Source organism: Tupaia chinensis, unplaced genomic scaffold (genome assembly GCF_000334495.1).
Source record: "Tupaia chinensis unplaced genomic scaffold, TupChi_1.0 Scaffold000510_1, whole genome shotgun sequence".
In the NCBI taxonomy this organism is placed as follows: Eukaryota; Metazoa; Chordata; class Mammalia; order Scandentia; family Tupaiidae; genus Tupaia; species Tupaia belangeri.
Window position 1 is genome coordinate 327,448 of NW_006160023.1, and position 13,890 is coordinate 341,337.

At 40.5% G+C, this 13,890-nt stretch overlaps 1 protein-coding gene across 1 annotated transcript in view; it reads left to right on the forward strand.

The window, feature by feature from the left end:
• Positions 1–13,890, forward strand: part of LOC102495495 (ryanodine receptor 3) — a gene marked incomplete at its 3' end in the record, with an annotated part of 299,734 nt that overhangs the window by 90,792 nt on the left and 195,052 nt on the right. The window contains exons 7-11 of the mRNA XM_006156625.1: positions 765–877; positions 2,061–2,160; positions 4,959–5,052; positions 9,728–9,802; positions 12,134–12,290. Of these exons, the coding sequence (XP_006156687.1) occupies positions 765–877; positions 2,061–2,160; positions 4,959–5,052; positions 9,728–9,802; positions 12,134–12,290 (539 nt within the window). The remainder of the gene's footprint in view (positions 1–764; positions 878–2,060; positions 2,161–4,958; positions 5,053–9,727; positions 9,803–12,133; positions 12,291–13,890) is intronic.

The window sequence follows — 13,890 nt, forward strand, 5'->3', positions numbered from 1 at the left end:
GGAATGTGCTTTTATTGGTGGCTTCTTCTTTTCCGTTTTCTTACTTAGACTTGGGTTTTAGCTTTCTCATGGCTTAAAGTATCCATCTGCTTCCCTTTTCCTAAAAATGTGAACGTTTGTTTTTGGCTATCGATTTCTTACCTGTTGTCTTAGTCCTTGTAGGTTTAGGCCTTTTAAAAATCCCTTTCCAGGTGTTTGAGTAGAATTTCATGGGAGTGGGGAGCAAAGGTCTAAGTGTAGAAGTATTCAATAGACCAGTGAGTCATTTTTCGAGCTTTGAAAGGGATATGAAGACAGCATTTTTCTGTATGTGTTAAAAGTAACAAAGGGACTTCCAAACGTTAATGAAAAATGAAATTTAAAGTTCATTTTGATGCGGAAATTTTTGAAATCTGTGTATACTTTTTTTCATAAGACGTACTTTCTATGAGCTTTTTGAAGGTTCCCTCATACTCAAAGGCTTCTAGTTTCTGGCCTCCAGTACTGTTTCCCAAACCTACTTTTTCTGTCTTTAGGGAACATTAAAATGATATAGTCAAGAGTAAATACTGTGCTAACTGGGGTGGTTACAGATAAATAGACATTGACATCCATAGTCTGCATGTGTGAGTATATAAGTGTGTGTGTGTGTGTGTGTGTGTGTGTGTGTGTGTGGGTGTGGGTGTGTGTTTGAAGGGTGTCATCAGGAGGAAGGAGAATGAGAGACAGAAACAGGGGTGATGGCTTCTGTGAAGCAATGACTAATTTAAGGAGTCTCTATATAGGAGAAGCCTGTTGGTGGACTATACATCCTGCTTCCAAACAGAGGTCCGAGGGAGAGAAAGTTCGAATTGGTGATGACCTCATCCTCGTCAGTGTATCCTCTGAAAGATACCTTGTAAGAATCTTCTTTTTTTTTTTTTGGAGAGATTTTCACTGTAGGGCGCGTGCGCTCGCCAGACAGACAGAGAGAGACATAGAGACAGAAAGCGAGAAATCACCCCCCAGGGAGGATGGTCACGCCGCAATTCCTTCTCCTCCATTCTCCTCTCAGGATCTTGGGCACGCACGCACACGCGCCCGGCGTGAGTTTCAAGCCACCGGGTCCGGGACACGAACCGCAGTCGACTACGTGGGAGTCCAACGACATAGCCATTACGCTAACTGCTGGTTCCCATAAGTATCTTCTAATAGGCATCTTTCATTTTCAGAATTTTGTTCCTTTAGGAGTAGATGGCTAGGGAGAGCTGAACCCCAAGAGACAGGGTAGGATAAGATGCTTTTACAGAGTGTACCTGAGAGGTGATTAAGTTCTTTCCCCTGGCAAATCACCATGGTGCCTGGAATTTAACTGTTGGTTATCCTTTGGATTATAGTGCAGTGTCCAGCAAACTCTGCTAAGATTCCCCAGTCACTATTAAACATTAGCTGCCATTACTGTGAATTTGTCACACTGTTTAGCTCTTTTCCAGGGAAGAATAAGCCAAAAAGAATGGAATGTGGGAATATAAGCTTACGGTGTAGAAAGATGATTTAAATACTGTAACATGTGGAATACTGCAGAGGTTGGCTGATGCCAGGAAGATTTTGCAACGGGGGTTGGGTACTAGACAAGCAGTATTGGCATTAGGTCCTTGGCTGGGGGTGGGAATGCCTGAGGATCAGAGACATGTCAGAGATAAGTTTGTAAGCTTCTCCACAGCTTCTCAGAGAGCCAGCCCTGCTGACAGATGTTGCTTTGCCACATCCAAATGCTGGAGTAATTTTTTTCCCATTTGTGAGCTTCCTTATCCTACAAAGAATAGACATTTTATGACTTCATGTTGAATCAGGGATCCAGCTGAGGGGATGAATTCAACACTTGTCTGCCACCTCTGTAGCTGAATACTTCCTCTTCCCAGAATAAAGTGTCCCACTTTGAAGCTGCTTCTTGATTGGGTGGAAAATCTCCCACAGGCTATGTAGAAAGATCCAGGTGACAGTAAGGCTATTAGATTTAATCCTTGAAATTTTAGGTGAGCTGCTTCTGTCAGTACTGGCCTGCAGATCTAAAGTATGTCTCCTTTCTGTTTCTGCTACAGCATCTTTCGATATCAAATGGTAACATACAAGTGGATGCCTCCTTTATGCAAACACTCTGGAATGTACATCCGACGTGCTCAGGAAGTAGCATCGAAGAAGGTGTGCTGTTTTATATGCATTCGGCCCTGAGCCTGGTAGTCTCTCTTGTGCTGTAGATATTGACATTTTCTGCTACTTTCTAGCTCCCACCTGAATGTTGGTACACAGGTAGCATGATTTTAGTTCACCTGAATTTCTTTCTCTGATGTCAGTATGGATTATTTTCTGTCCTGACTTCCAGTTACATGAACATCCCAACATTACTTTTTAATCCTTTACAGCCCACTATTATTTTAGCATTATATATGTTCAGGACTTAGGTATGCACCTTACCTTCTCTCACTGGGTTTTTATTTTTACTTAAAGTAATTAGTTGTCATTTTTCATTTTTTCTTAAATGTTAAGTATATAGACTTCAGTAACTTCAGTCTTAGAAGAGATTATTTGCCAAGAAGGTGACATTGTTTCTCTTTCACCCTATTCATCTCTCCACATAGAGAAAGGACTTTCTCCCTAATAAAAGTGTGCTTGGTCATTTGTTTTCACTTGTGTTAATGGAAGAACACTAAAAATGATAAGTGAAATTTTCTCAATATTTTATTTTTCCCCTTAAGATCTTCAGACTTTGTCCTTAAATACTATTTCTTGAAGCCAGGCAAAGTCAAAGCACCTTATGAGTTATATAATATACATATTGTCCTTACCTCACTCATAGGCAATACTGGAGCTGTGCAAAATGATCTCATGTCAGTGACCTGTGGGTTATCGCTTTATAGTCTAGCACTTTATGACAAGATCAGAATGTTTAAAAATAGTCATACCGTAGGCTTTAACCCTAGTTTTTACCCTGAGACTAGTAGTTCCAAATTGGAATGTTCTTCTCTGCTTATGATCTTTGAAAATAGAGGGAAGCAGAGTTGTCAGGGTGATACCCCAGTTTCAGAAGTTTTCATAGCTAAACAGAATAATCAGGAAGCAGCAAACTGTTAAATCTTTCAGCAACATGTGGCAGGTCTTAAAAAGACGGATGTGTTTGACTCTCTTCCTTGGTACCAAAATTAACCCACACCTTAAGTCTATCTTCAGTCATTCCCTTTCTATTAAGAATCAAGATAAAAAGCTCTGGGTTTAAATCTATTTTTCAGACGTTTGACTCCATCCTCATAGTAAAATTTTCATTTTCATCATAGGAATATAATTACTTCACAGTCTCAAGAGAGGCCATGTGGAGATTAATTAAGGATTATTTGCAAATCATGTCAAAAAGGTCCTTATAGAAGTGTTGAGTGCTCTTGCTGTCGCATAGTCTGGATAGCATATCACTTGAGTCTTCTGGCTCTGTTGCAAAAGCTCTTTGAGCATCCCTTGATGAGAAGCCTACTTTAGCCCTTGTGAATGTAAGCAGTCATCATCTTAATACTTCTCGCCTGACTCTGGCCCCAATATTTTTCAATTAAGAAAAGATGGGATGCACCAACACTTTCTCTGTGGGGGTGGGCTACTGATCGAAGGAACCTGAGAACTATACACAGCAGACTCCCAATGGGGCAGGACCTCACCATTATGAGGTGATGAGTTTAATGAAGAGCTCAATCATAGAGGATTTTAATTTTTTAAATAAATTGGCTGTTAAGCATCCACCTTCAATGTATCTTGAATTATTTTTAATGCAAAATAAAGGATATAGCTGGAAATATTAGTCCAGCAAGATACAGAAAAAATTTTAAATGAACTTCAGAATGTTTGGGAGAAATTTAAGAAAAATTCTTCTCATCTAAGTGAAAAGGAGCTAAAGAAAACCATACTGTCACCATACAAGGTGCATTAATAACACCCTTTTCTCTGGGATGTTCTCATTCTTACTGTTTTAATACAGCACACAAAATGGTTTAAGACAGTCCCTCAAGTGACCCAAGTATTTGATTTTTAAAAATTCTGAGGTAGACATTGAGCATACTAAGTCCATATGTCTCCTGAGAACAGAGTAGCGTGGGGAATTTTTAAATTCGAAAGAATAATAAATCTCATTTCTCTGTACAAAACAAGCTTAGTTTGAGGCCTCTCTTTTGCCATGGTGTTCTTTGAGTTAAGGCTCAGACTTTATTTGGAGACTAATGGGTCGTCATGTCCTTGAAATTCATTGTTTCCTTTTCATCTCTGAACTCCATGACTATTGAGATTTCTTTCTTATTCTAAAAGCTAAGTGCTTACTGATAACAGAATCTACACTTGTTCACTGAGGGATTCTGGAGAGTAATTCTGCTTTCTTCTTTATGTTGTAGGAGTAGCATTCAGATTTGATCTGTCTGTTAAATGCATTCCATTCAAAAGCTAGCCTCTTTTAAGACAGCTCTTTAGAACAGTTTGCTATCCTCCTTCTAAGCACCTGCTTTTTTCCCCCCATGACTATCATTTGATTTGGATTTTGTCACAAAGTTTACACACCAACACTTGTAGGAACTTGTCTAGGAATTTAGTGTTGGATGTATTTACATTCGAAGCAATAGGAAAAATCTTTGTCTTCTAATGGTAACAGCTTAATATTCCCTAATGGTAACAGCTTAATATTCCCTTTTAGTTTCTAATGAAATCAATTGATAGATGATTTTCACCTTACCTTTTGATGTTGGACCTGCTCATCTCTGAAACTCCATCGAACTTTCAACATTAGAATTATTTTGACTTTCTTGTCTTTTCTGCCTGAGGCCTGAATTCATGAAATCTGTAATTTCCCAAATGCATCCCTTTTGATGTTTTCTGTAAGTGACTCAGACATGCATGAATTTGCCCTTTTTAAAAGTGGTGTTCTCTTCTTTAAACTTCCCATCAGTTCATGGTAGAATGTAATTGTTTTATAGGATACCTTCTTGGGGGGCACGTAGTACGCCTTTTCCATGGTCATGATGAGTGTCTGACGGTCCCATCTACCGACCAGAATGATTCCCAGCACAGGTAAGCCAATAGCTCTATCCTTCTACTCACTGTCTCATCTCCGTGGACTTGGACTGTAGTTTTGCATTGGGCCAGAGATGAATTCTATACCTTCAATGGGCAAACCTTCCTCCAGCCACGGGCCTATTTTGTAAAACAGGAATAGTAGTACAGTAGTTCGCTCATAAGAAAAGCCATGTACTTGTGCTGCTTTGTAGCCAAGCAATTCTCTAATGCTTTCCAATTGCTTCATTTTCTTTGGTTGCTTCTGAGGCTGAGAAGTTTCTGTAGATTGAAGCACCCACTTTGGTCATGGAAATTAAGCTAATCATGCCAGTGTTAAGTAATTAAGGTGGACTTTGTCAAATTGGTTTTGATTATTGCCAAATAGCATTGAAGACACCATATATTGATATCCAGCAGGCGCTGGATTAGCGACAGGTTGGGCCAAGGGCAACATTTGCAAGGTGCTGCGGGGGTTAGGCTTTCCTTGGTCCTATAGTTGATGCCTCCAATGGATGCTTCTCAAAAGCTCAAAACCTTGAAAAGAAAAATGTTAACTCATATTTTAACTTACTGAAGAATCCTTTAGTATTCTGTTTATTATCAAGAGGACAGAGCATAAAAAGCTTGTCCCTATAAGCATTAAAGTTTGGTATAAAAATAATAAAACCTCAGGCCCAAATTGAATTTGAGGAATCAGGGGGCCTTCTCCTTTGTGTAATACCTACAGAAACCTTGTTAACTACTTTTCTTTTGGATATTGGCTCTTAATGACCAAGAGATCATCTTGGTCAGGCTTCTAACAAAGGTGACACACTGGCTGATTCAGAGGGAAGCCTAGAAGCCAGACTAGACTGGTTCTCTGTGAGGGCTCATTTCTTCCTTGAAGAACCAAAGGGCCCCCAGAAGCAATGTGCTAAGTGTGTTATTGTGCATCTTAAAATCCATACATTGGCAATATGTATCCCTTCTAGTTCTGAGTCTCTTCTTACTTGCTGTGTCCTTCACAGAAACCAGATGTGAGAGCCAGATGTGACCCAGAACAGTGTCTAGGACACGTAAAGCCCATACCTGTCACATGCCATGATTAATTTACTCACTGCCTCCCTGTCACTGGTGCAGAGGTTGACAGTTATCTCTGAGTAGGGAAGTTAGGGTGACCTGATTTCCCTTAGAGTTAAGGATTCTCTATCTTAAGTAATGTCAAGTTATCCTGGTCAGTTGCAGTTTTCTATCTTCCTTTCTTTCTTTTTTTTTTTTTTTTCAATATACTGTCTCCTTTATTTCTTACTCTGCTGCATTCAGGAGAAGGTTTGCCGGTGTGTAAAGAACTGAAGTTATATGAATGGGTTTTGTAGAGTTATCTACACCTAAGATGGAACACATCAGAATTTCACTAGTTCTTCCCATTTCTATTATAAGGGTAGGAATTTGGAAAAAGTGAAACACTGTGTGATGCACCCCAATATTGCCTCTCTCCATACACATATGTTTAATTAAAATTAGAGCCAAATTCGAAACAGCTGGTCCAGAAACTACGTTGGTTGAGAGATTTGCCCTTCGAGGGGCATTGCTGGTGAGTGATTCAACAGTGTCTTGCTTAGAAGGAAAGACTGGGCAAGCATTTTAAAGGAGGTGGAAAGAGAGTAATGTGATTGGAGAGAACTTCCCAAAATGGGCACATTGAGCACGTGTCATTGAAATAAGAGCAAAGATGGCCGTCATTTGGCAGAGGATTCATGGGATCTCATCTAAGTTTTGGAAAGAAATCCAACAGATGAAAATGAAAGGAAATATCCCTCTCCTTTGTAAGAAAGATAAAAGGAGTTGAGATTGGGGCAGGGGAATATCAGCCATTCAGTACACTGGACCCTGCCTTTTTAAAGGGTCAACTGGTATCTCAGCCAAGCTGGATGTCTTGGAGTTACCTGATGACCAGGTGAGGTGCATAATCATCTCATCATCTCGTCTGCCAGCAGGCATACATTCAGTACTATCTAGGATGACCACGGTCCCTGAGATCTGGGGGGCACAAGGGAATAGGAAATAGAGAAGTGCTCAGAGATCCCAGCAGCCACTGAGGCATGCAGCTGCTCCTGCATGACTGACAGTGCCGACTCTCCAGGGGACTCATTTGTATTCCCTCTGAAGTCCGAGAGCAGCCAGACCAGCCAGGGAGACCGACTGTCCCTGTCTGGAAACCCCAGATCGACAATCTAACATTCTGCACTCTGATCCTCAGTTCTGCCTCTGGCTTGTCAAACACCCTGGGATAAGTCACTTAACCTATTGAAGCTAAGGCTAAGCTGTCAGCCAAACATTCAAAAGTACCTCAGCTCACCACCCACTCTACTCCCCTCCTTGGAATTATTTTAGAGAACGGGAACAGGCTGTTTCAACCTCAGTAACCTTGTGAGATTAAACAGAGCAAGCCGCCCAAATGTCACAGGAGGGAAGAAGAATCCTTCAGATGTCAGGGGTAGAGAACACTCCAGTGCCAGCTCCTGTGCTGTTTTACCCTCTCTACCTGAGGGGTCCTTTCCACCCTCACCGAAGGGTAAAGCATCAGTGAAAGTCTCAGCAAATCTTCCTGAAGAGCTGAGAGGCCAGTGCAGTATCATTTCTATCCGTTCTACCTAGGCCTGGTACAGAGGAACTGGGTGTCGAACTCTAAAGTGATGTAGTATTTTCTTTTCTAACATTTAGTGTTTCTTGATAGCATGTCCATTTGAAAAAGGTTTAAAAATGTCCTCTAAAATCCCACTTTCCATAAGTAACTACTGCCAATGTATATTTCATTGTATTTCTATACCACTGATACATTTTTGTACACATATTTATAAGCATTTATTGATATTTGAACAGAATTTGAGTAAGTCAACAATATATAGTAGTTCTTACATCCATGAACATCTTCACATGATTGCTTCTTTATTTTTTTTTTGAGAGGTTTTTGCTATAGGGCGCATGTGCTCGCCAGAAAGACAGAGAGAGACAAAGAGACAGAAAGCAAGAAATCACCCCCCAGGGGGGATGGCCATGCCACAATCCCTTCTCCTCCATTCTCCTCTCGGGACCTTGGGCACACATGCACATGCACCCAGCATGAGTTTAAGCCACCGGGTCTGGGACTCAAATCACGGTCAACTATTTGGGAGTCCAGCGACATAGCCATTATGCTAACTGCTGTCCCCCACATGATTGCTTTTTTAAAAGGCCATTAAATCTTCATAACTACCCTGTGATGGATTATCCTTATTGGACCTGTTTCACACCAACATGCTGATGCACAGAGAGTTGAAGGGTCTCGCCCAGGGTCACACAACTAACAAATTCAAACTCAGGTTTTTCTGAATTCCAAGCTTATCTTTTGAACTAGTTCATAATTATACTAAGTTTCCAAAAGAGAAAATGAGTATACATTTCCTTTCACCTCAGTGATCACCTATTAGGGACCTATTGTCTCTAATCTCTATCAATAGATCAAAATTCTTCTGAGACTTGAATGATCCAATTAGGATTTATACAAATCCTCTACAGTGGAGGTAGGCTTTTAAATTTTTAATTTAAAAGCTTTTGCGTGATCCATTTTGACCATAAGTCACAAGACTCTCAAAAGGTAGCTGGATTTGGTAGACAACATGATCTGGGGCCATGTCTTACACATTCTGAGACATGCTCTTCAAGTGTGATTGTTTAATTGTGCGTAACCTGTGGTATAGATAGGTCCCCACTGTGTACATTAAAGAATTGAGAATTGGCTAATCACTAACTAAAACAGACAAAGCCAGATTGAAGGACATTTCAAAGGATCCCCAACCAGTATTCCTCAAATCGGTCAAAGTCATAAAAAGCAAGGAAAGACTGACATGACAATGAAATGCAATGTGGCATCCTGAATTGGGTCCTGGAATGGGGAAAAACAAATGTAAGGGGAAAATTAGGTAAAAATCCAAATAAAGTCCTTAGTTCAGCTAGTAATGACATACCAACTTTGATTTCTCAGTTTGGGCAAAGGTCCCATAGTGATATAAGATGAATGATATTAGGGGAAGCTTAGACTAGACAGACTTTCTCTAGACTATCTTTGCAGTATTTATATAAACCTCACATTTTTTTCCAAAATAAAAATGTTATTTAAAAACACACTAAAAGATGATTCTTAACATAAGAAAGGTGGTAACAGTATTGGTAATAAAATCGTGATCAACTACCTAACATAAGGCTTTGTTCCAAGTATCCTAGAACAATGAAAATGAGTTCACATTGTATCAAATTTGTGTTTTACAAGTAGAAATTCATTTTGTTCAAAACGTAACATACATTAAGGAGCTTAACCTGAAAGAATTAGAGCATTGGTGTCTGGAATCATGGTGTATAACTGTGCTGTTTTGATATCTGTAGAAATGGAAACATTCCTTCCCTCCCTTTCCATTGTACATCTGATTATCCATGATATGTACATGGTGAACAGTTCTCTCCCCTAAAGCAGCTTTTATCCCTCCTAAGACTGTGAGATTGGAACGGGGAAGCTGTGCCTCCCTTTGAGTCTTGCTGTGTGTTTTGCTATCTCTGAGAAAGGAGAGAGCTTAGACAAGCAGCAGGGTCTGAGCCTCCTCAGCACGGAGCTGTCCCTCACCCAGTGCTGATCATTGTCACATATATAAAAGCTAATCTCCAACTCTGCACACAGGAGGATACTCTATGAAGCTGGAGGAGCTGGGACTCGAGCCAGGTCTCTGTGGAGAGTGGAACCTCTTCGGATAAGGTAATGGAGGGGCCAGATGATGCTGTTTTCAAGATTACTTTCTTCTTCAATACGCTCTATTCTCGTAAAGATTTCATTTGCTCCAGCTCACCTGTCTCAGAATTCTTGGTTCAGAACTAAATTCTAAATTTTCCATAACTTTGTTTATAAAGAACAACACACACACACACACACACACACACACACACACTCCAAAACTGCTGTTTGACTGTGAGGCTAGATGGAAAGGCAGGCTTGGAATGGCCACTGAGAGCCACCAAAGTTCTTTTTCCATTTCTTCTTTTAATCAAATCCTCTGGAAGAGATGAGTCTCTCTCCTCTCAGCATTTCTGCTGACTACCTGGATGGAAGGAACAGGAGGCTGAGATTTTCCTGCCACAAGCTTGAGCAACAACATGTGGTGGCCAAGCCCCACACTACTGGAGAGGAGTCCAGCTCAGTGCAGGTCCTTTATCTTGCTGAGAGGGTTTGAGAGTTAGACTTGAGCAAAACTGCTTGGGATGAGAGAGGACGTTCCATGTTGCCTTTCCCTCTAACTGTTTACTTCGTTTCTCCCAAACACATGTTCAAAGTAAAATTCTCTTTCATGAGAAATATATGTCACCAAGGGGGTCCTTAAGATAATGTATTGAAAATGAGAAGAAAATATTAGAACTTCTTTTAATCCCCCTTCTCTCTCTCTCTCTCTCTCTCTCTCTCGCTCTCTCTCTCTCTCTCACACACACACACACACACACACACGCACGGGGAGCTGGAACCCACATGGCCAAACATGGCTGTCTTGCTCAAATTGGTGGAAGGAATATTGGTTTTAAGGAGTTCTCATTAACTGGCTTGAGGCATTTTCATTGTCTTTCCAGCCCCACTAAAAATCTGACAGTAACATATTCTTGTTCTCAGGCTATTAGGCCTTTTAAAGGCCTAATAGGGCCTTTAATGGGCTTTTAAAAAAGTCAAAATAGATATCCACATATAGTTCTAGTTGTAGTTATTAATTCATTGCCTCAGAGACCTAAACATAAAGAAATTTATTCTTTTCTCAATGTAATTTGGACTCATTGGTGCTCCAAAGAGTTGGAAAAAGTAGAGAGTGATTTCTTTTTAAGTTGACATATCGCTCTCAGATTTCTATTCTGACTTAAGAGATAAACTTTGAGTTATCACGGATAATTTCTCCCCTAACACTTGTCATAACTTTCATTGAATGTGAATCACTTGATGTGAGACCATTAAAATGCTGGCATTCAATATGGGATCTCCCTTATCTCAGTCTTCTTATCCTACTTTACTTTTTAATTCACAGGATTTATCTTCTAACATAATATATTATTTACTTATTTGTGAAGTGTCTTTATTATCTGCCTCTCTCTGGCAAATATAGGCTGTGCGGGTATTTTTACTATTTCTTTTGAAGTTAGGACTCTTTGTGGTGGTGAAATGTTTTGAGTTCAGATAGCACACTTAGAAAGGATTGGATTTTCCAGAAACAAATTTCTGTTAAAAGGCAAGCTTTACTGAGATGGCCCCATAGCCTAGTGGTTAAGGGAGCTGGAACCCACATGGCCATCTGCAGTTTGAATCCCAACCTCAGCAACTTGAAAAACATGTCAGGCATGGGTGTGTGTATGACCCAAACCCCAGCAGAATGGAGAAACAGAAAGGGTTACAGTATGACCATGCCCTACCTGGGGTGCTTTCCCTCTCTCTCTCTGTAGCGAGTACACATGCTTTGAGGCAATTAACAAAAAGGCAGGTTTCCTATTCATTTTATGGTTATTTGCATTGAGATACTTCAGCAGAGTGAAGGAAGAAAGAAAAACTTGGGATTTTCATTATATTAAACCCTTGACCTACCCTCAGGATCATGTTCCTTGTTGATGCCTTTAAGAGGGGTCAGTAGCGTGGTGGTTAAGGTGCTGGACTCCTACATGGCTGACTGAGATTCAAGTCCAGGACCCCAAAGCTAAAAAATCAGATCAGGTGCATGTATGTTTTATTGAAAATCCTGAAAGGAGAAGGGCTTGCAACATGGTCATCCTCCCTGGTGGATGACTTCTCACTCTCTCTCTCTGGCAAGCACACATGCCCTCTGGCAAAAACACTAAAAGGAAAAAATAGTAACAAGAGAGATCAAAAGAGAAAACTACACAGAGTGGTAGACAGACATGAAATCCCCGAGCATGCCAGGAGACTGGTACATGGTCCCTTAAGAATGAACACCATAAGGTTCATAAGTTTACAAACATGGGTAAGAACAGACTAAAATATTAAATATTAAAAAGGACTGATTTTTTGTATAAATGCTATTCCTTGCCTGTTTCTTCTACTTAGCTGGAGTGGCAGTCACATCAGATGGGGCCAGGCTTTCCGACTTCGTCATCTCACCACAGGCCACTACCTGGCCTTGACAGAAGACCAGGGCCTTATACTGCAAGACCGAGGGAAGTCAGACACCAAGTCCACAGCCTTCTGTTTCCGGGCATCAAAGGTAAGGTGTTATAGATGGACTCTTGACCTTGTTTTAAAAGTAAAAGCTCTGAAAATTCCAGGTAAAACTATGGCTGAACAGAAAGGCCGGAACAAAGTGAAATTGGTAATGAGACCTGTGATAAACACTTTCTTCTTTTATCTTTTCAACTGTAGTTCATGGAGGAGAGTGTACTTTAGAGAGTGTTGAAGTCTTAAGGAAAAGAAGAGGGAAAAGCCCTAGGGAACACAAGAATCACAAAAACAGACATGTTTGCTCAGAGGCAAATGGAAAATGTTACTTAGCACGTTCTAAGTTGTGGTTTTAAGTTCTACTCTTCATTCCTATAAAGCAGTGGTAATATGGAGGCATAAGTTTCAGACCTATGCTTGTTTAAATCAAGAAAATGATTTATTTCAGAAAGATACCCAGAAGATATAATTCTGTTAGTGGCATCATCTTGCTGCTGTTTATATAATTATACATAGTTACTAGTAACTGCCTCAATTTTTTTTTTTTTTTTACTATCTTTACGCTCCAGTTTTTTTGTTTTTTGTTTTTTTTTTCCTATTCATCTCTAACCTTCATTAAGAATGGATCCTGGGGGCCAACAGTTGGCATAGTGTTTAATGCACTGGCCTCCCATATGGTAGTCTGTGGTTCAAGTCCCAGACCTGATAACAAAATTCATGCCAAGCATATGTGCATGCGTGCATAAAAGAAAGAAGGAGAAGGGATATGGTAGGGTGACCATCCCTCTGGGGGGTGATTTGTCACTTTCTCTCTTTGTGTATCTGGTGAGTGTACACACCCTGTAGCAAAAATCCCTCAAAAAAAAAAAAAAAAAAGGTATGGATTCTGTGCTGGCCCTTATAGCCTAGCAGTTGAGGAAGCTAGATCCCATATGGCCAAGTACAGTTCAAATCGCAGCCGCAGCAGCTTGAAAAATCCACCAAGCACATATGCATGCGTAACTAAAATCCTGACATGATAGGAAAATGGAGAAGGTACTGCAGTGTGACCATGCCCCATGGGTAAACATTTTTTTAAAAACTCAAAGCGATACTTTCTTTTACTCCCTCTCTCTTTCTATGTATCTATTTCATCCGTGCAGGCACGTGCCCCTTTGGCAATTAGGAGGACAAAAAGAATGGATTCTACAGTAGTTTCACCCCAAATGAATAGCTTTGCCATTTGATGCATATTTAGGCAACTGGTTTTTGTTATGTTTTATTTTTTTATTTCCATCTTTAATGTTCAGCCTGGTTTTGACTCTCAGGGCTGGATCTAGCTGGATGACCGGAACCACATGCTGAGCTAACTTTTAGCAGACAGTGGGGGTGCTCTGTCACTGTATGATTGTTCTGGAAAGATTATCCGAGCGTGAGAAAGACGGCGCAGATGAATGCACAGGGATCGGGAAGCCTGCGCTTCCTAGGAAGGCTCGACATCGCCTCTGGGAGCTTCATCTCTAGTTTCATTCTTTTTTGCTCTTTTCCAGAAATAGATCTTGATTTGTGTTCTCAACACGACTTCAGCAAAAGGTTATTGATTATTCTGTTCATGTAGGACTAGGTGTGAAGCTGACAGCTGAATTTTCTATGGGGCATCTCTGCCTCCT